At 40.1% G+C, this 22,278-nt stretch overlaps 1 protein-coding gene across 1 annotated transcript in view; it reads right to left on the bottom strand.

Annotated features, from left to right (window-relative positions):
* BBS9 (Bardet-Biedl syndrome 9) overlaps nucleotides 1-22,278 on the bottom strand; it is a 327,568-nt gene that overhangs the window by 224,981 nt on the left and 80,309 nt on the right. The window contains exons 17-18 of the mRNA XM_074150186.1: nucleotides 19,933-20,105; nucleotides 16,738-16,890 (exon numbers count right to left, since the gene is read on the bottom strand). Coding sequence (XP_074006287.1) covers nucleotides 16,738-16,890; nucleotides 19,933-20,105 — 326 coding nt within the window. The remainder of the gene's footprint in view (nucleotides 1-16,737; nucleotides 16,891-19,932; nucleotides 20,106-22,278) is intronic.

Here is a 22,278-nt window from a genome sequence, read left to right as displayed (position 1 = left end):
AACCACCAGCTGCTAGAGACAGGACGTGGGAAAACCGGGGAACTGTTGGTTGCAGCAGACTCCAATGCTGGGATAGCCTCCTCTGATTTCTCTCCAAACACCTCTACCCCTTCATCATGGCAACACTAGCTTCTTCAGAGCTTACTGCTCGTGCCCTGGGGAACTGTCCACATCTGACCAGTGAGGAGGAGGAGGAGGAGGAGGAGGAGGAGGAGGAGGAGGAGGAAGGGTCTACTGAAGGGTCTAGTGCCCTGGGGAACTGTCCACATCTGACCAGTGAGGACGAGGAGGAAGGTCTACTGCACTTCTACTGGGAAAAGGTATCAAGGAAGGGCCACTCACTCGTGCCAAGAGGAGGAGACGACCCACTGAAGGATAGGAGGACATACTGTTGGGATCAAGGGTCTCCAGTGCCCACAAACGACTGGACGGGGATCCCATACTCCCTCATTTGACCTGTTCACGTTGATTAATGAGCTGTGAATGAACTCGTCTGGGAACATTTCCCACTCTAACTTTGGCAGCGCAAGGCATTTTGAAACCCAGGATGAGGAGGACCAGGGGATCAGGCTGCAACCCAAACAGTGAAAACATAAACCTGCTCAGGGCTCTAAATCGCAATTCTGACATGGGAACAACACTAGAAACTGCTAGGAAAAACGTATGGCTTGATTCAAATTAAATAAATTTTAACAGATGCGTCAAGGAAAACTACATTCCTTTGAGATTTCTTAAGAAATATTTTACATATGTATTTTAATTTTCAGTCTCTGAATATTAACTTTTTTTTTAGCTAAATATATAGCTCTTGCTTACACTCATTAACATGCTTTAATACTACACTTCCTCTTTTCAGCTTCTGAAAACTACTACTGGCTTTAGTGTTAGAAAATGTATACTTCTAGGTAGTCTCTTCACTTTTCTTTTACATTACTAATATCCAGCAAAGTCATGCCTATATGAAGAAAAAATACTTTAAAGTGAGTTTAAACATGCAGAGATAAGGAACATGCAAGAATCCTTTTGCATCATTGGGAATTTTTCCCAAGATTAAACTAGGAGATGAGCTCAAATTGTATACGTTATTCAGAAACCAGTATTTGCACGCTACTCTTTACTTTTTGGAGAGTCACGGTAACTATATAATCTTTTCTTAATGCTGTTTTTTAAAATAAGGCTTCAAAAGGCTACAGAAAATTTTTGCATGTTATGGTGAAACAAGGCCAAAAAAAAATTAGGCTCGTTAACTTCTAAGCAATCAAATAGGGGAAAAAAACCCAGCCAAAACATTAGTAGCTAAAATTATAAAAGGCATGAGAGTAAGAGCATAAGTATGGGGAAGAAGGGAAAAATTCTGAATTATTCTGAACTATTCCACCAGCTTGCAGTCCAGCCCCAGATAAATTACTGAGCAGTAGCATTTAGCTACCTATTATTTCAAAGTTCTGCTTTTCTTTACCAGGAATGTTTGAGAGATCTTAGCCTTTACTTATTCACTATATAATAAGACTTCTTTAATGACTATTTCCTAATAAATTCTAAGGATGTCTTAGAGTTGCAAAAGGAAAAACCTGCAGAAAGAACTTAACTAAACCGCAATCTTACACAGTTCCTCCATAATTTATTTGGTGTTTTATGAATTATGAGCTCTTTATCCAAGTTCTTCATTTTTCACCATATACCAACTCTTCACAGGAAAGCTAAACATATTTACAACATTTGTCTTTTGCTGCACTCTGCTGGAACAATCCATTTCTCAACTGAAAGCAACATTGCTCCGTATGCAACGCAAAGTTAACAAACGAGATGTGAAAATCCAGGAATACCATTTCTTGTAAAAATGTTCCCTTTTGAAGAACATGTATTTTTCAAAACAGAATTTAGATATTAAAATCCATATTTAGTTGACCTAATCAAGTGGCCTATTTTCAAAGATTGAGCGCCTGCAACAGTCCTAGATAGAACAGGATTAAAGACGGCTCCCGACTGCTCAGAATAAAATTCCAACAAATAAAGTGCCTCAATACAGCACTGAAACCCCCCTGAAACACAGACTGGAAAAGTCTGTGCAGAGTTTTAACTGGCCTTCAACTGATAAACACGCTATTTTAAAAAAGCAAGATATGCACAGAAACCTAACCCCCTCCATTTGACCCCTGATCAAAATATGAAAAAGTTAAGAGACAACATATGTTATAATAACATTCACAGAAAATGAGACAAGCCTTTGAATCTCTTCCAAAAAATTACTGCACTTCACTGGATATTTTATGAAATTTTAAAATTTATAGTCTCATTTGTTTCATCAAAAAATGAAGACACTTACCTGGGCTAGAGAACAGAGCTCAGCTTGTGTTAAGTCAGAGCTCTTAACTCCCACGATAATTCGTTCTGAGGATCTGCTCCAGAATCACCCAAACACACTATACAAATTAAACGCGACCTCCAACTAGAAAAAATGCACCTGTGATCAAAATAAAGGTTTCTGACTCTTTATCCTTCCTTCCCCCTCCCCACCCCTTGAGAGTAAACTCCTTCGCATTGATCATAAACTTCAAAAAAAAAAAAAAAACCAACAAGAATTTGAAGGGGAAGTAAATAACAGAGAGGCAACAGAACAGCGATGTCACAGGCTTGTTCTAGCAGCCTTCTGAGGGCAAGGAGGAAAACCTTTCACTCTTAGACCTGTCTTGGGAGTTGCAAATACAGACGTTGGCATCAGTCCCAGAACATAAAGCATACTTTTTAATTTTTACTAATACCTGCTAAAATTGTGTCTTGGCATTTTTGCTCAGAAAGAAAATTAAGGAATGGCCCTTCTTAATTTTTTGTGATCCACATAAATCTCAACACTCTTCTCAGGGAAAGGTTTCCACGGAATATTTTTAATTTTTTTTTCTCAAAGAACAGGGTCTCTAGGGCAGTCATTGCCTTTACGGCTTGCCTGGCTGAATTCAAAACCAAGAGTGAATACGGTCAATAATCAACAAATCACTCAAACCCTCCCATGACTAGTGAAGTAACGGCTTCAGAGCTTAGGGGTACAGAGTGTATAAACAGTGACAGAGGAAGCAAAACACGAAAGGAAGTTTTCAGAGAAATGGTCTGCTTCAGAGGTTGAAGTACTTGGCCTAAAATTGGACAGGCCAACCAGTTTCTCTGTAAATGCACTGCTGCTATTCCCCCTGAAAGCATTAAACAAAATACATCTCAGAAATTAAAACTGGTTTTCATAGGAACAAATTTCTACCCTAGACGCCAGATGTTTCTCTGTTCCATATACAGGTTTCCCTCAGAAGGAAAAACACATGAGCAAGATGAAGACTTGTATCAACGTGTTTTTCCTCCATTTGTCTTTGGTGCCTTGGTTAAAAATAGAAGGTCAGCGATATCACAAGAATAAACATAAATGGAGGGCAATACTTCAAACTGAAACCATGCCAGTCTGCAATTTTTAACCCATACTGTAACAAAACACATGGGAAGAATGCATGAAGGAACTTTTTGGAGGCATCCAAAAGCAAACGGACAATGGAGACAACCATTTAAGAGCTACATACAGAGAACAGGAGTTAAGTACTGGGTAGGACTCCAGCAAGATAGACACAGCTGTTGTAGACAAGCTTCCGCTGCTGCGGATCTCAGGAGAAAAAGTAAAAGAGAAAATGAAACAGGATATCTCGGCATACGAGAGGGAATTTCACAGCGTGGAGTTCTAACTAATTGCAATTACAAAACTACAATCTCTTCACAGGCTTTTATACAAAGGAAAAAATCGCAAAAGATAAAGCAAAAGAAAACGCAAAACCACAATCCAGTAGACGTGAATAAAATAATGAAGATTAAGTCAACTGGCAAGCTGTTGACAGCTTCTGCACCTTATCATTTCCGCATACAATTAAAAAAAGAGCAACAAGAGAAGTGATCTTCAAATTTTTCTGAAAAGACAGTTCAACAGATATTTTAATCATATTCCTCGTGATTCTGATCAAACAACACAGATTTCTTCCCAAAAGGAGGTAAAAGTCTGAAAGATAGCTAGTAGTAGCCAACAAGTAACCCGCTTCATATTCGTTTCCACAATAAAAAGATAAAAGAAATTGAGTCTGTCAGAGGCTCACAGAAGGTAAGAGGAATAAATGTAGGTAGAAGACACGGAACATACTGAAACCCAACAGTCTTTTTGAAAATCCTTATTTTACGACAAACTTTCAATTTCCTACTGGAACGTAACAGACAGGTAACGCACAATGAAATGCTCATTAAAGAGAAATGAAGAAATAAGGAAAAATGCAGCAAGTTTACTTTTCCTCCAGCAAAGCACGGAATTGTCTCAAAACTCTGCAATCCCATTCAAATTAGAACAGAGGCAAAGGCTACTGTTTTCTTTAACAGGACAAATCTAATTAGCTAGGAAATATTTAACCAATAGCTAGGCGTTTCTCTTTAAGTACTAAATAATGAGATGTAATTAAGGTAGCAAAGGCAAAGGGTTACTAGTTTAGGGCATTTCTGTGGTGTGGTGTTTAAATTATAGGTTTCATACAAAACGCATGGGCCAATGCACAAGAAAAAAAAAAATCCAATTTTAGTGGAATGCAGAACAAATTAACATTTTAACATTATAATACTACTCAATTGTATAATGGGATTTTGCTAAGTGTCACAGAACAGAAAATAAAAGTAACACTCCAAGGTATGCTTGTTAAAATCTTCAAGTTAAATATATTAGGAGCCTACTGACAGCAGTAAATAGACTCATTGTAACATGAAAGACTCGGAATTCAAAGGCCTTTAATAGGTGCTGCTTTTTTTTTTTTTAAGTTGACTGGCCTGAAGTGTAGAAACAAGGAACAAGATAAAAATTATATTATCCATACCAAACACTTTGAAATTTCCTAAAGGGAAATGGAATGATTCCTTTAAATGATCACTTAAAAAAATCCAGTTCCTGGGGTATATAATGTCTTTTTCTCTACTTGTCCCTCCCACGTTACAGGAATTCAGCCTGGGAAGCAGCCTTCAGCACCCATACATAACATTTTCCTAGGTTGACCGAAAGAATTTTTCGAAAAATAAGGATTACAGTTCTTATGGTCAAAACCTACCATCTCAACATTCCAGCATCCTGGTCGGCCGTCCAACACAGCACTCAAGCAAACACCTAATTTTACGATGTCAAAATAACACCAAGTCTGTGTCCATAAAAAATTGCCGATATGAAAAAAAATGGCAGCCATGAAACTTTTGTTTTGAACTGAAGGCAAGCAGAATGGACAGAATACTCTATTTAATAAAAGCCTTAAAATAATACCTCTGTAGTTATGACACTCATCGTTACTGTCTGCTTCCTTCCTGACTTCTGGTCCCCTCTGTTCATTACACCAACTTTTCCTGCATTAACCATCTTTTTCATACTGCTTCGAACTATCCACAACAGAATAATCAAAGGCTTCACAATGTAGAAACACCTACTGTGTGGAAGTTAGTAGTTAAGCACAAATGAAACATTAAATGGTCCTGTTGAGATGCCAACTGGCAAGAAGAAACAGAGAAGAAAGTTCTTTTCCCTTTTGTTTTTCTTAATTTACAGATTTAACCAACAGTTTAGCTCCAACATAAACTGTACCTTTATTAAAAAGATCTAAATTGGGAGAATGACCACATAAGTTACATTTTTCCTCAGAGAGGTAGTGGCTAGAGCAACAGCTCCGAGCAGACTGCAAAGAACATACACACAAAGAAACACATTATGGTTTTTTAATAAAGTGTCTATTCTATTTTTGAATATTTTTTCTTCTTCAGGAATCTATAGACCACTACTGCAGTAAGAAATAAGAAGCCTCTGGTGAGAAACACCAAGCAGAATCCTAACTCAGCTGCTCGGGACTGTGCAATGAATACATAAGCAGTATTAGATGTACTGGGCAGAGCAGGGAACTGATGACCTGAAGTCTATTCCCACCTCTGACATCAGTCTATACGGTAAACCAACAGTCCGTACAAGCCATTTTGGGCGAGCCATCATCAGTGACTAAACTAATTAAACTAGTAATAGTACCCAAGATCAACAGCACAGTGATAGGATGACCACAAACCAACAATGTGCCCTTGTGGCCAAGAAGGCCAATGGCATCCTGGGGGGCATCAAGAAGAATGTGGCCAGCAGGTGGAGGGAGGTCATCCTGCCCCTCTGCTCTGCCCTGGGGAGGACCCATCTGGAGCACTGGGACCAGTTCTGGGCTCCCCAGTTCAAGAAGGACAGGGAACTGCTGGAGAGGGTACAGCAGGGGGCTACAAAGATGATGAGGGGCCTGGAGCATCTCTCTTACAAGGAAAGGCTGAGGGACTTGGGTCTGTTTAGTCTGGAGAAGAGAAGGCTGAGGGGGCATCTGATCAACACCTATAAATACTTAAAGGGTGGGTGTCAGGAGGATGGGGCCAGTCTTTTTTCAGTGGTGCCCAGGGACAGGACAAGAGGAAACGGGCACAAACTGGAACATAAGAAGTTCCTAATTCCATAAGAAGCTCCTAAACATGAGGAGGAACTTCCTTCCTGTGAGGGTGGCAGAGCCCTGGAAGAGGCTGCCCAGAGAGGTGGTGGAGTCTCCTTCTCTGGAGACATTCCAAACCTGCCTGGGCACGTTCCTGTGCAACCTGCTTTGGGTGGACCTGCTTTGGCAGGGGGTTGGACTGGATGATCTCCAGAGGTCCCTTCCAACCCCACAGCATTCTGTGATTCTGTGATTTAGATGCTCATTCTCTATATATTAATGGAAATAAGTAGTTGTAGAGACCGATGTAAAATGGTTTTAGATTAAGTTAGCAGACAAAATAGCCTGGTGTTGCTGGGTGTACAGTAAAGATACTAAAGTAACTATGTCCACTTCATTACCCGAATCACACCAAGACCTGCCAGCATTAGACGAGTAAATAATTTAGTACATTTGACCCTCAAATACTTATTTCCCAGGTGGGATGGGGTTTTTTTGGGGGGAAGGAGAGAGGTAGGTCTTTTTGTTTTGTTTTAAATCAGAGTTTGTCATTAAATGCTATTAAATTACATGACCTTTTAGCGCTCTCCCTTATTATTTAGTTGTTGGTATAATGAACTTGTAAGTCAACACAAATCCAAGTATTTCACTGCATTCGAGTATCAAAGTCTCTGAAATATTTACTCAGCATGAATTTGAAACCAACATATACTTTTTCCATCAAACCACAATGCAAAATCATGATTTGTTGTACATCAAAGAAATCAATATCACTTATCATGAGCTTACACCAAAAAAACGATCTAGTTCCCTGTTAACTCAGGTACCTGAAGGCACAGCACCCGTATACGCACCGGTAACACAAGTGTAGTAGCCACCCAAAGCCAAACTCTTCAAATTACACCAGAAGCCACAAAAATGTTGTTAGTACCACATGCAGAAATTAACCAAAATAATTTAATATTCACTTGATTCGTCACATCTGGACCACACAATTAAAATGAGCAATTTCACAAAGATCATGTATCCAAACCTGCAAAGCGACCATTGTTTCTTTCCCCGTGTATGCTCAGGGGGTGTTCTCGTCTGTATAGCTTCTGTGCATCAAACGCTCTGGTACTGCATAATTACAGGGCTGGTATAGAAAAATTTCTAGAGAGCATGAAATAGTGTTTTCTATCCTTCTATGAAGATGGTACCACATTTTTATTCAAGTTTTGATTACACTACTGCACAGGAGCTCCTCTCTTGCCTATGGAGTACGTTTCTCCCAGTGAAAGAGCCTGTCGATTGAAGCTTCAGCACAGGTGTCTGATATTTCAGGTTATCAGATAGGACATTTCTTTCAAAGAAATAAAACTTATCCTTTCTTTGTGGAATTGTAGTCAACCAGTTCCATTTTCACTCAAACGCACAGAGGTTCTTTTAGTCCCTGCAGAAATCCCTCATATAGGAGCTGGTGAACTCACGTTAGGCTGAGGATTCAAGACCTACCCCTACGCAGGAATACGCATTTTTCCCCTTCAAACAGGCATTAGCCAATGAAACAGATGTCACACGAAGCGCCAAAACACATTTATGTCATAAGAAGTGACATAAAACACTTTCTGCCATTGCCTCATACACCGGGGGGTACAATCTCCCCACACCCCCAAGGACCGAACCGGAGTGTGGGGAATGTCCCGACAGGTCACCAACGGGCACCAGCTCTACAGTGGGAACCGCAACCGGGGTGGAGGGGGTGGAAAAAGATGAAATAAAATCACACCTCTGGTCCTTTAGTGATTTGAATGGAGCGGTGGGTGTCCAAACCCGGCCATTCACAGGTTGAAGGGCAGTAAATCAGTAGACGGGTCCCTGTGACACAGCACAGCGCGGCTTTCCTTGCGGGACAGACGGCAGGACGTCCAGTAGCCAGCGTGATGCTCCGTGCCACATCCACACACACACACAAGGACATTCTACTCCCAACCTCTTTCTCTTGGGATGGTTCTACTGTTTCCAGCTTTTACGTGCATCCAACTCCCTTCACCAAACAAACCCTCCTGCAGATAGGAGCAGTTTTACCTATTTGTCCCACGCAGGAGCAGGTATTGCTCCTGCAGTCCAAAAGAGAGGAGAGTGGTGCCAGCAATCCGAATACGTGCTCCTCCGGCACAGCTAACTGCTTTCAGACATTTTTGGAATACATCTTCTAATAAAAAGAGGCTCTGACGACATTGGAAGTATTCCACTGTTAAAGCCAAATAAGTCTTAGGGAAACAGAAACATAACACTATTTGAACACCAGTGAAATAGAGAATTTTAATTATACGCAATAGCCAATAAGCTACTTTTAGTGGCTATGAAAAAACTACATTTAGCAGAAAGAGCAATAAAACAAGAGAAGTTATATTTAACTCCTCCAAAGAACAGCATATTTATTCAAGCCAAAATGAGCTAATTTATACTATGGGTGTAGTTCTCGCTGACATTATCTGAGGAAAATGACTATTCCAGGAGCGGGTGTGATATATAGCCTTTGAGTCATGCACGATAAACTCTAATGGGTTTGCTTTGAGGTAAAAGTCCTTACTAATCAAGTAATGAATCATTCCCAAAACGTCGAGTTCCTGAGGCCATGTGTGTCAGAAGCGTGACTAGAGAGAATACCCAGTCATTAATGATCACTTCTGAGATTTTTATCAACTGATTAACAAGCTTGGAAAGGAGTTAAGGGACCTTTAATGACATTCCCCGTGTTTTAGTAAACAGAACATAATGAGTTTTATTTGCCACTGACCACAAACCGCCAACGATCAAAGTGCTCCACACATCGCAAGTGTTAAAACAATGCAAGGAACGGTACTTACACTTTCAAAATAATAAAAAATCATATTTACTTAAAAAAATTGTAATGCCTATAGTTATTTGGTATTACATCTATGTAGCAGATTACAGACTAGGAAAAAAGGGCCCAACTCCTTAAATCAGTAGACGGACATGAGGTAAGGAAAGAAATGGGAAGATATTTTCTTCTTTAGTATGTTAGGTGCTGGACCTGTTGGTATCAACTATCACAGAAGTAAAATTATGGCTTTTAAGATATTTAATTCTAAAAAGACATTCAGGAAGAATTCTGAAGACTAAAATGAAATAATGATGAATTATGTGTATGTACACATATATATGCATGTGTATATATACACAAACATATACCCTTTTGTACTACTGCCTATAAATTACCTACATCTAAGGAGGGAAAAGGCATTTGCCTTTGATACACTCTTCATCTTTTTGCTGAAGTCATTTTGGAAATATCAAAAGAAACTTCCAGTGAGGGTGGCTGTTTCCCACACAGATGTATTTTGCATGCTACCAACAAAATGCACATGCACATTTTAAAATTCCTACGGAGAATTTAATTACAATTTACACTAAGTGTCAAATACACATACTGTCAGTAGTGGGGAAATTCAGTATCAGAACTGGGACAAATCTGGAAGAGCTGTAACCAGTATGAGTTCACTGGACTCCAGGAAGCTCTGAGCAAAAGAGAGAGCATAGAGTCATAGAATTGTCCAGGTTGGAAGGGACCTTTCAGATCATCTCGTCCAACCATCAACCTCACTCTGATCAAAACCATCACTAAACCATGTCTCTAAGCACTATGTCAGCCCAGCTTTTGAATCCCTCCAGGGATGGGGCCTCAACCACTGCCCTGGGAAGCCCAGTCCAATGTGCAATAACCCTTTCCGGGGAAACATTTCTCCTAATATCCAATCTGAACCTCCCCTGGCACAACTTGAGGCTGTTTCCTCTTGTCCCATGGCCTGTTCCTTGGGAGAAGAGACCGACCCCCCCTGGCTACACCCTCCTTTCAGGGAGTTGGAGAGAGCGAGAAGGTCTCCCCTCAGCCTCCTTGTCTCCAGGCTGAACACCCCCAGCTCCCTCAGCCTCTCCTCACAAGACTTGTTCTCCAGACCCCTCACCAGCTCCCTTGCCCTTCTCTGGACCCGCTCCAGCCCCTCAATGGCTTCTTTGTGGGAATGGGCCCCAAACTGGACACAGCCCTCGAGGTGGGGCCTCACCAGTGCCCAGGACAGGGGGACCATCACCTCCCGAGTCCTACTCCCCACGCTGTTCCTGACACAGGCCAGGATGTTGGTGGCCTTCTTGGCCACCTGGGCACACTGCTGGCTCCTGTTCAGCCCACAGTCCACCAACACCCCCAGGTCCTTTTCTGCCAGGCAGCTCCAGCCACTCTGCCCCAAGCCTGGAGCGCTGCAGGGGGTTGCTGTGACCCAAGGGCAGGACCCGGCACTTGGCCTTGTTGAACCTCATCCCATTGGCCTCGGCCCATCCATCCAGCCTGGCCAGGTCCCTCTGCAAAGCCTTTCTACCCTCCAGCAGGTCGACACTCCCACCCAACTTGGTGTCGTCTGCGAACTGACTGAGGGTGCACTCCATCCCCTCGTCCAGATCGAATCTAGAGCGCCTGCCTAGGGACCAAAAGACAATTCTGCTTGTCACAGCATCCAACAGCACGGCCAAAGGTTGGAACAGATCTGTAGAGAAGTGTGTGGCCAGTCCCAGAACTGTTGCACACCAGCTGAAAGGCAGGAGATCATGCCCCATCTCCAACTGGGAGCCACATAACTACACTAGTGCAGTGCTAGGAAGAAGGTGTTAGTATGGGGTTTTTTGTTCAACTTTGACACAGGCGCAAAGCTTCCAGATGGCATCACGGTCACATCTGGCTGGTGTTGAATGGAGGTGCAGCAGATGCATGACAATGTCCCCAGGCGTGACAGCAAGTCCTTAAACACTGGGCCAGAACCCCATGTCTTATAAACCAGGCTCTCTGGAATAATAGTGGTTTACATCAGCTATGCATCTGTTCTGAAAACTGATCAAAAGCGTTAGGCAAGAAGGAAAAAATACCCTTACATTTATGTATTTGTCAACTGTTAATTAGAACGTTAGTTTTCATTTGAAGTCACAAAATTTCAGAGAGAAAAATCAAATAACTCCAAAGACATAATTCAGAAACAACTAGTTCTCAATCATGATAATCAAAACTAATTTTGCCTGATTGTGTCAAATATCATAAAATGGACAAGAACTGGCACACAGAATTTTAATACTTAAAATATTACTTAAAAATTTAATACTTAAAATACTGCTGGACAAGTTTTAACACTCTTGCTCGATCACAAACCACAGTGAAAGAGACACATAAAAAGCACGATCAGCAGCACTAGGGTGAAAATTCCTCGCAGTTGTCTTGTTAAGTAAGATGTGCTCAAAGGGATTCTAAACAAGTTCCTTTAAGTTCTGTCCAAAATTCAGATTAATTACACATACTGCTGAAACCTCGAGAAACATAAATATCTAGTGCACTTCCCATGGCCTCCTAAATTATGTCCATGGACATAAAAGATTTGCTTTTTCTACATACATTTAACTTTGAAAGTTTATTGTATCATAGCTCTCCCCTTTTTGGATGCTTTTCTAAAAAAACATTTAGTTAACACTTTAACACGAGAAAAATGTTCTTTTTCAGTGTGTATTTTGGAGTAAACTTAAACAAAGCCGCAAGTTAAATCCTGCATGCTTTGATCAGGTGTTGCTCTAATTTATTTTTTTTCCTCTTTGAGGAAAAGAATGCTACAAAGTTAGCTTTAGATTTGATTATTTAAATGTCAACATTCAGGACTAGAATAGATCCTGTTATGCAGTACAGCGACTCAGTGTCACTCTGGAATTAACATGGGACTGAAGGGCTCCAAAAGAATCAAACCACTTGCAAGAGAAATCATCCACAACCAAAGACCAAATGTAAGGACATCTAAATACCAACCCCGTGCTCTGGCAGGACACTCCAGGCCAGTCCTAAGTTTTAGCAGCTGGCATTAATTCATAGCACAATTGCTCAAATTCGATTTCAAAAATATGTGTAAATTAGGGTAAGACAAAGAAACAGTTGTGTAAGGAAGCTCAGCAATTTCCGAAAATATTAGAAACGTCTTCTTTCAAAACTGTCATATGAAAGAAAGAGGGCAACTCCTGTGACATTACTAATCAAAAGAACTAGTGCATTCATTTAGAGACATTTGGCTTCCAAATCCTTCCCAAAATTCCTCAGTTTCTCCAGAAGTGTCTCCTGAATGCTCAAGATCCAGCCTACTAAGCCTAGATGTCCAGGGCTATGCAACTGTGCTGACCGTTTATGTCAGACTCATTTTGCAGTTCCCAGTTCCTGGGAACTAGTTCCAAACTCAGTAACCATCGCTATCAATGACCACACAAAATTTTATAGTGACATGATGATCCAGAAATCATTAAGTTCCTCTATATATTTTTTAAATCAGCAGACTGGGAGGGGAATCACAGAATGCTACGGGGTTGGAAGGGACCTCTGGAGATCATCTAGTCCAACCCCCTGCCAGAGCAGGGCCACCCAGAGCAGGTTGTACAGGAACGTGTCCAGGCGGGTTTGAATGTCTCCAGAGAAGGAGACCACTTCTGGAGACACTCAAAAACCACCTAGACACACTATTTGTACTGAGACAAAGGACATCATCCGTCTTGTCTGGTTAGGTGGCTGCTGCCAGTCAGCACCAGTGCGCTGGCTTGACAGGGCACAAATAAGCAAGTGACGGGGGGGATGTTGAGGCCACGGTCAAGAGTTGAGATGTCAGAATCGGAGAGCACAAGTGAGTTAGTGATTTTATGGGCTGAGGATGAAGAAGCCTCAGATCATGGAGAAAACTGAGGTACTGTGCAATAGCGGCATCAAAGACTAGGGAGCTATGCTTCCTACATGTGATGGAGATGGGGGGGGATACAGGACAGATCTGTTTGCTCCACGATTTGTCTTAATTTTGCTACCTTTTATTGTAATACAATGCAAGGTAGAGGTGATTGCTTTGTCATTACTTTTTTTTTTGTAAACTTGAACTGTTCAATCTTATCTCAGATTCATGCTCCAAGTACTTAAAATTGGTTAAGCAACAGTTAGTGCCTTAGAAGAACCCCACCTCGCATTTCAAATTCATCCTTCCTCCCTAAAAAAAAAAAAAAAAATAAAAAATAACTGCAGCAGTCTTCTAAACACGGTTACAGGGTTAAACACCACTTACAGCCAGACACAGCTAGTGAGAAAATCCGTGTGGGTTGAAATAAGAAACTGTTTCTCTGTTATTGTGAAGATGAAAAATAAGGCCAGTTTCCTTATAATAAAGCCATTAATAATTTTGTTGTAGCATTAAATACATCCTGCCTTGTTGGTAATGTATAAGGACTAATACAAAAATTTAGTTCCTAAACAGAAATGCTTTCTACCAGAGAATCAAATGGAGCTTGATTAATTTTCTCTGCTGTGGTATCTATAGGTTTGACACACGTGTATATACCTATGTATCACACAAACAACTTTTACTTGAAGTTGAAACTCTCAAAATTAACATTTACAACCTATTTCAGTTGTAAAATTCAAATCAGTTCAGGAGTTCATAACAATTTGAAAGATGGGGAAAACAACCTGTAAATAGTCAGTTTAAAGTAGGTACATATCACACCTAGGCAATGAAACCGCATGAGTTGAATATTCACCATTATTTGATTTGTATTAAAAAGGCTGTTCGCACAAAGGTGATATTTCTGCTGTATAACTGTTCTGACGCAAGTAAATAAATGAAGCAATAAGAGGCACCTTTATATCCCTGTGCATTTGGAGAGGTTATATCATTATAGCTTCAATTAAACAAAAACCAAACAAAAAACCCCACACTAAGCTATAGTAGTTATTCTGTAAGAATGTAACTCGGAGCCCAAGCCCTAGAGATTCTGGGTTAAAAAGAATAATAAAATCACACATTCATACTAACTGGAAATTACCTCCTGTTCTAGCTGAAAAGGTTTGGAATACACTATAAAACAAAAACATACACATTTCCCTTCTGACTGCAAAACCCAATGTAAAAAGCAACGAACCCTTTCTTTGTCCATAACAATTACTTTGGTGAAAAATGGGGGGATAAAACTATGCAAATTTTTCTTCTCATTATAAAAATATTTAACATAAGGGAGGAGATGAGATTCGCAGACAATGGTAAGAGAATAAAAATAAAATTTTTTTCCAACAGAGTAATTCATTGTGGGATTTATCATATCTATTTTATTACAGAAAAACTCTGAGGCTTCTACATCACTTATTGAGAGTTCAGTCCAAATCCACTGAAGCAAATAAGAACGATTCCACTATGAGTCAGTGGGGTCTGGGTCACCACTCTCCACTGAACGCATTCTGTATTAGGAAAACTACTGAACACAACCATGGTGCTCAAACCAGACAACTTTCCAAAAGGAAAAATAGAGACAGCTTCTTTGAACAATTCTTCTGAAAAGCAGCATTCTTAAAAACACAATCATATTAATTCAAGTGTCAAAAAGGCTACGCGCTTAAAGGAATTTTTGGAATGAGACTTTATATTGTTCATATTTATCAGGCCTCATTGTTCCTTTACTGAAAACATACGTACCATATTTTTAATACTTCAACTATTTGTATTTGATGTATTTATTCAAACAGACACAGAAGATTATACTGAATTAAAGAAAACAAGGCCTTTTCTAATACAGAAAATGCAACATCAAGCAATTTAATTTCACCCACAGAGCAAAGAGACAGTATTAAAATCCACCACAGCTCTCACTTTCAAAACAAGATACGCAGCAGGGGGTCTCTAGGGTAATTACCACTGCACTACACATTTGTTTGTACTAACAATAACATTTCATTATTGCAAGGGCATTCACCGAACAAAAGAAGATGACAAAGGAAATCTACCAAGAAAAATGTGAGCTTGCCTAAAAAAGTTTTAACAAATGTGGAAAAATATAAGCATTTGTTCTCTGGAAAGAAATCTTTTCCTCATTCTCCTTTTAACTACACTGATTCTAATTAAAAAATCTTACAACGGTAATTGTTAAGAAAAGCACCCACCTCATATTGGTTTGATATAAAACATCAAAGTATCAATTTGGTTTGATATAAAAATAATGTTCTGCAATACGCATCTATTTACACTGCCTGATTTTTGTCATATTCTCATATATATTTGATATATAATAAATATTTGTCACATTCAGCTTTCAATTCAGCTGCATAAGAAAACCGTCAAGCTTATCCCAGTTGCTTTTAAGTTTAATGGCAACAGTTCTGCGCAGCAAAAGCAGACTCGAGAGACTCACCTTTGTTTATCTTTAGGGCTGATTTAGTCACGCCATTTCAAAGCGTTAAAGAATCACCCATCTCTCACAACAATATCTAGTATCAGTAACCAGAACACCCCCACTTTCAAACTTAAAAGCATCTCATAGTTAACTCATTCCCAGTAATGACTGAAATAGAGGCAAATCTGACTCGTGTAATCATACACGGAAAGGCAGTTTTCTCCATTTTACAAAATGTTTTCTTAGAGCAAATAGACAGGAAAAATATTTTTCCTTAACACCTTTGGTTTTTAATTGTTGTGATATACAACAGCACACAAAGGTAAGTCTTTTTACCAGTAAGGAATCTAATTGTGACTCCTCTTCTCTAACGAGGCATGGTAGAAAGTAAAATCAGATCTTCCAACAGAAAAGCCCAAAATGCATAAAGTAATTTCTTAGCAAAGGGGACACATGAAACAAAGGTTAATCTAAAGCAACACAGGGCTGAGGCAGGAAAAGGAAGAAAAAATGTTGTATTCCTTGTGTACTTCCAGTATGGGGATGGTTTAGGAATTAATTTTTTTGAAACATTTTTCTTCTGCAGCTATCACATTCTGAAACGATTACAACATAAAATCCCTGTAAGGAAGGACACGGTCAGCCTCAGACAATTCTGTTGTGAATGTTACACCAGCCAAACCATTCCACCAGTTTACAGTGTACCATAAAATATTTACACAAGCTATGAACTATAAAATACTTTCACATGAACTATAAAATATTTACACAATCAACATCAGTTCGGAAAGAATGATGTGCTGTCAAGCTGGTGTGACCCAGGAGCAAAGATTTTGTGGTCACAGATTAAATAAAACTATTGCAAATCATCTGGAAAGTTACAGGGAAAATTAGGTTAAACAAATTACTGCTTCCTGGTCTCTTGGATGGTAAACGTAACCAGGAAAGCATAGCTTATATGCTTTAAGCTAAGTTTTACCAACAACATAAAGAAAGGTTAGGCTCATAATCAAACTGTACTGACCTCTCTGAATGTTCCTTCTAACAAGGTGTCCAGATGTTGAAGAGGAGCAGGAGTTTTGTCTTTGAATCGTGTCAGCAACCGCCGCTCAATAGCTCGAAACTGTACAGCCCTTTCAGATAACAGCTCCTGAAATTTTTCAGCGTTCAAACGTAGCTGCAATTTAAGGGTTTGCAAGAATTCAAGTTACAGGTTGCATTCATTCTGTATGCACATTCCAGATGACATGGGAGAACGATAGTAAAATTTTGGGGAGAGCATGTATTATTCAAATATGATAATGTCACTTCTACCAGTTTCATATTTTATACTCCTTGTGGAGCTTATTAACATTTGCAAGAATGTTAATTGCCACTGAAATAAGAACTGTCAGCCGCCACACTAATCTGTGAAAATGCATAAGTATCTCACCCAGCAGCCTAAGAAGAAGAGTGAAGTTTCACCAGCGGGATCTCAAGCCTTCTTCTTGGTTTGGTGTGCTATTTGTGAGACATGCACGCAGCGTATCGGACTTGCTATTCATTGCAGTAGAAAGTAAATGGTTATTCCCTCAATTATAGATAAAAGTTCTAAATTACGCGCTGTTTGAATGATTGGTTTTTTCTCATTGTTTGAATGATTGATTTTTTTAAAATGAAATCCTGTTTCATTTTATATCTACTGAGCAGCTATAGCAACAAACTTTCTGCAAGTTTTCACAAAACTTTGAACATTGTACATCAAAAGCCCAGGCAATAAGAACTCATTCATTTAATCACCTGACCATTTTCCAGTATATGCCCCTAACACAAAAATCACGAATTGAAGGCGAGTCTTTCACCAAGCTGGAACTCCTCCGTACAGCTGCCATGCTGGAACCAGCAGAAGCCACCGGAAGAAACATTAAGACACACAGCTTTGCAGTTGTGAGGATTACCACACACATCCATTTTAAAGGGCCCCAAAATGAGCAGAAAAAATAAGTTTCCTAAATTTAGAAAACAGATTATGTTTATTTGATACTTTTTAGACCAATCAATATTCTAAAATTTCAGAAACTTCAAAACAGCCAGCTGCAATATAACTAGATGCTAACACAGCACTGCAGCAATCCCACCTACATTTCTAGCTTTGGTGCATTCCAGCCTGTGATACAATCTAATGAAGCCCATGTTCAAGGTATTTCTACAATACCAGTCATTAAAAACCCAAACTTTTTGAATTTCAAATTAATTGAAAAACTAACAGAATAACAATTCGTAAGCTTGAGAGACAGACCAGGATCTAGGCTGAATCCTTTAAAAATCGCAGAGAATCCCAACAATAAGTCCCATCTTTCTGTGCGGTGATGGCTCCACGTCCCGGAAAATTTGGCAGCATGAAAGAACATCCAATAGTATCTCCCACTCTTCCACACATACGGTGCTGCTTTTGCCCATTACTGAGTTTAATAGCAATTTTCAAATAGCTATTCTCTTTTTTTACTGGAAAAGCGGTGGGTGGAAGGAATGCACATATTTTACTTTATTAGTTATTTCTACAAGCTAGCCAAACTATTGCAGATTTTTCATTGTCATCTGCATAGCCAAGCAGGAAAAAGTAATTACATTTATTTTATATCTGGTCTGGTAAACTTCCTTGAGACTCCAAGGCTACTTCTACAAGGGCAGACAGTTTTTTTTAAAATCTGAAGACACTTTTTATGTAATTACCAGGATGATTCAGGAAAAAAAAAAATCATGACTTCATTATTACAGAAAAGTAAAATAGCCTAAAACAAGGACAAATTTTAGAAACAATTTTACAAGCAACATGACATCAGTGAAAGAACCACCCATGGCTTCTCTGCAGGCAGTGACCAGAAGGGCAAACACCAGTACCATAGTTTGGATCATTTGCAGACTGCACCATAGCTACTTGCTCTCTGCAAATGCCAAGGCCTGCTTCAGAGGCAAGGGAGACTCCGTAGAGAATCATAGGATTGTCCAGGTTGGAAGGAAGGTTGGAAGAAGATCATCTAGTCCAACCATCAACCTCACTCTGATCAAAACCATCACTAAACCATGTCTCTAAGCACTATGTCAACCTGGCTTTTAAATACCTCCAGGGATGGGGCCTCAACCACTGCCCTGGGAAGCCCAGTCCAATGTGCAATAACCCTTTCCGGGGAAGCATTTCTCCTAATATCCAATCTGAACCTCCCCTGGCACAACTTGAGGCCATTTCCTCTTGTCCCATGGCCTGTTCCTTGGGAGAAGAGACTGACCCCCCTGGCTACACCCTCCTTTCAGGGAGTTGGAGAGAGCGAGAAGGTCTCCCCTCAGCCTCCTTGTCTCCAGGCTGAACACCCCCAGCTCCCTCAGCCTCTCCTCACAAGACTTGTTCTCCAGACCCCTCACCAGCTCCATTGCCCTTCTCTGGACCCGCTCCAGCCCCTCAATGGCTTCTTTGTGGGAACGGACCCAAAACTGGACACAGCCCTCGAGGTGGGGCCTCACCAGTGCCCAGGACAGGGGGACCATCACCTCCCGAGTCCTACTCCCCACGCTGTTCCTGACACAGGCCAGGATGTTGGTGGCCTTCTTGGCCACCTGGGCACACTGCTGGCTCCTGTTCAGCCCACAGTCCACCAACACCCCCAGGTCCTTTTCTGCCAGGCAGCTCCAGCCACTCTGCCCCAAGCCTGGAGCGCTGCAGGGGGTTGCTGTGACCCAAGGGCAGGACCCGGCACTTGGCCTTGTTGAACCTCATCCCATTGGCCTCGGCCCATCCATCCAGCCTGGCCAGATCCCTCTGCAAAGCCTTTCTACCCTCCAGCAGGTCGACACTCCCACCCAACTTGGTGTCATCTGCGAACTGACTGAGGGTGCATGAGATGTTAAAGAGAACCGGCCCCAACACCGAGCCCTGGGCGACACCACTCCTGACTGGCCACCAACTGGATTTAACTCCATTTACCACCGCGCTCTGGCCCCGGCCTCCAGCCAGTTTTTAAGCCAGCGGAGAGTCCTTCCGTCCAAGCCATGGGCAGCCAGTTCCTCCAGATGTTAAACACTAAATGATGACATTTTTCCAGCACCATCTTAGATGTTACTTTCTGTTTTCTGAAAGCCAAATGCCTACAACAGCTGCAGTTATAACCTGATTAATCATAGTACTAACATGCAAGCAGTTTTTAAACTAGCAGAATACTAACGATTCACATATTACGGAACATACCTCAAAATGTCGATCAATTAGTTCAAAATATTCCTGCAGGGGAATTGAACCAGAAAAGGTACATGCAAAATCTTTGCAGTTTTGCTTCTTGAAATGTTCTTCGAGTCGAAGCATGAGCTCTTTTGTTATCAACCAAAGGTCTTCTAACTGATCACTCTGGATCCTGTATCGTTCTTTGAAAACAAGAACAAATATAAGACTAATAAATGCACACTTAAGCCATACACATTCAGCATACAACATAGTTTAGGTAACACATAAATTTAACTTGCTAATTGTATCCAAAGTCTAGAGGAGATTTCCATAAGAGATACATGTTCACAACTGTTAAAGAAATAATTTTATTTTATTGATGTCAGTCCTCAGTACTCTCTTTTATCCTAACTTTAACAGGCAATTTTGTAGCATAAAATGAAAGTATTTCTTTCTTCAGGACTACTTACTTCAGAGTATGGGCCTGTTCACAAAGAGCAAAAAACTATGAAGGACTACCATAATAAGGAAACAAGAGAATTACTGGATGATAATGTCATAGCAACAGGCTGTCTACAATTCCCTGCCCTAACACACCCTTAGTGAGCTTTTCTGAGGGTTGGAGGTGGAATGAGGCTCAATTTGCTTTGGACCATGACAGAAGCACAGCATCCTAAGCATCTGCTAACAGTGGTAACAAACCAACTCCAATCCACTTAAAATCTTGACTGTCTTTCAGAAACAGAGTTCTTAGATTCCACCTTTCTATTACGTCTCTACCTCCTAGATACCTAGTATTACTCCAACTAGTCATAGACAACAATATTTAGCTCTTTCACTCTATGAAATGCTAGATGAAATGTACCTAGATGCTTCACTCTAGGTACAGCTAAAATTAGCAGGAGGAGACTTTTATCCATCTATACACTATGGCTTTGTAAAAATAGCTTAGTGTAGAAATGAAAGTGTTACTATAAACTGAAGGGAAAAAACAAATCCTGTTAGCCAGTGTTATCTGTCCCAGCAAATTCATTTAACTTATCACATCTTGGTGAATTTCAAATTACCAAGCTAGAGGGATGAGATTTTAATTCTGTTGTTTCTAGTTCACTTTCGTATAATCCTCTCTTCAGTTTCCAGAAAAACAGAATTAACTAAATGTTGAGAGGAAAACACTGTGGGAAAATCACAGCAGTATTTTAAATTTATTTTTTTTCAGATAAAAACTATCAAACAACAGTTCCTTGTTTCTTTTCATTACTTATCTACCAGTACATTATCCAAAGGGATAGACAGAAATGCAGTTACAAGGAAAAAGAGTTGCTGGGGTTTGATACAAACTAGTTCCTTTTTTGCCCCTGTTAACAAGGTTCACAGTAAATCAAATTAACCAGAATTCTTTAGATCTTGAATGTACTTATTTAAAGTTTTCTCAACATTAGTAATTCAAGACTGTTTGACTGTACCACTGGCATTGTTCCCAGGACACGTATTTCACTGAATAGAGAATGACAAATTCTGTTTACAGTGTAACAGGAAAGAAGCAAGTTTTATTTAAAAACATGCCTGTAAAAGAAAAGAACACCATCTGCTAAATATAACATTCAACCTAATATCCATTTTTTAAACACTCACAACGTAATGGCTGGACTTAGTTGGATGTATCATCATACTTTGCCTTAAGTGATTTTTCCTTGAGGGAAATTAGTTCAGATGTTTTCAGGCCAAATCAACAGTCATTCCATTTATAACTGACATATCTAATACAGTAATGGTTTTAAATGGATAAAACTCATTTCCTCCAAAATGCATATTTAGTTTCCATACATTGTTTGTTGCTCAATACAAACACAATCTAATTTTACCAGGGCCTGAGTAGAGAACATTGCAGTCATTTGCTTTACATGATCTTCCAGCTCTCAAAAAAGGCAAATTAGTTTTAGAAACTGTAGGAAACTGAGACTCCTCAGCTGTACTAAACACAGACTTTAAATAGAAATACAATGAAAAAACTACAGAAATATCTGTGCTTCTGCTCATCCTGTGCTTTTGTAACAGTTAACCAACACGTGTTAGACTTTCGTTAAAATAAGCTGTTACACAATAGATTTTCAGAAAATTCTCCAACAGAAATGAGAGGAGACTGTGGAGCACCAGTAGGTTACAAAGGCTTTTAAAACTACAACAGGTTGTCCAACAGCACAACCTCAATTAAGAACAGCGGTCCTGCCAGTGGGTTATCTGAAGGAAGTCCAGAAGATTCAGTTCACTTCTCAGCTAGGAAGCCCACGTCAACAGAAAAAAAAAAACACAGCCACAATTAGCAGTCAAGCCTTCTTTACACTTAAATGAAAAGACAGTTTTAAAAGATCA

This window comes from Numenius arquata, chromosome 7, assembly GCF_964106895.1.
Source record: "Numenius arquata chromosome 7, bNumArq3.hap1.1, whole genome shotgun sequence".
Lineage (NCBI taxonomy): Eukaryota > Metazoa > Chordata > Aves > Charadriiformes > Scolopacidae > Numenius > Numenius arquata.
Note: the sequence above shows the minus strand (reverse complement) of the source record. Positions and strands in the feature narration are given on the sequence as shown.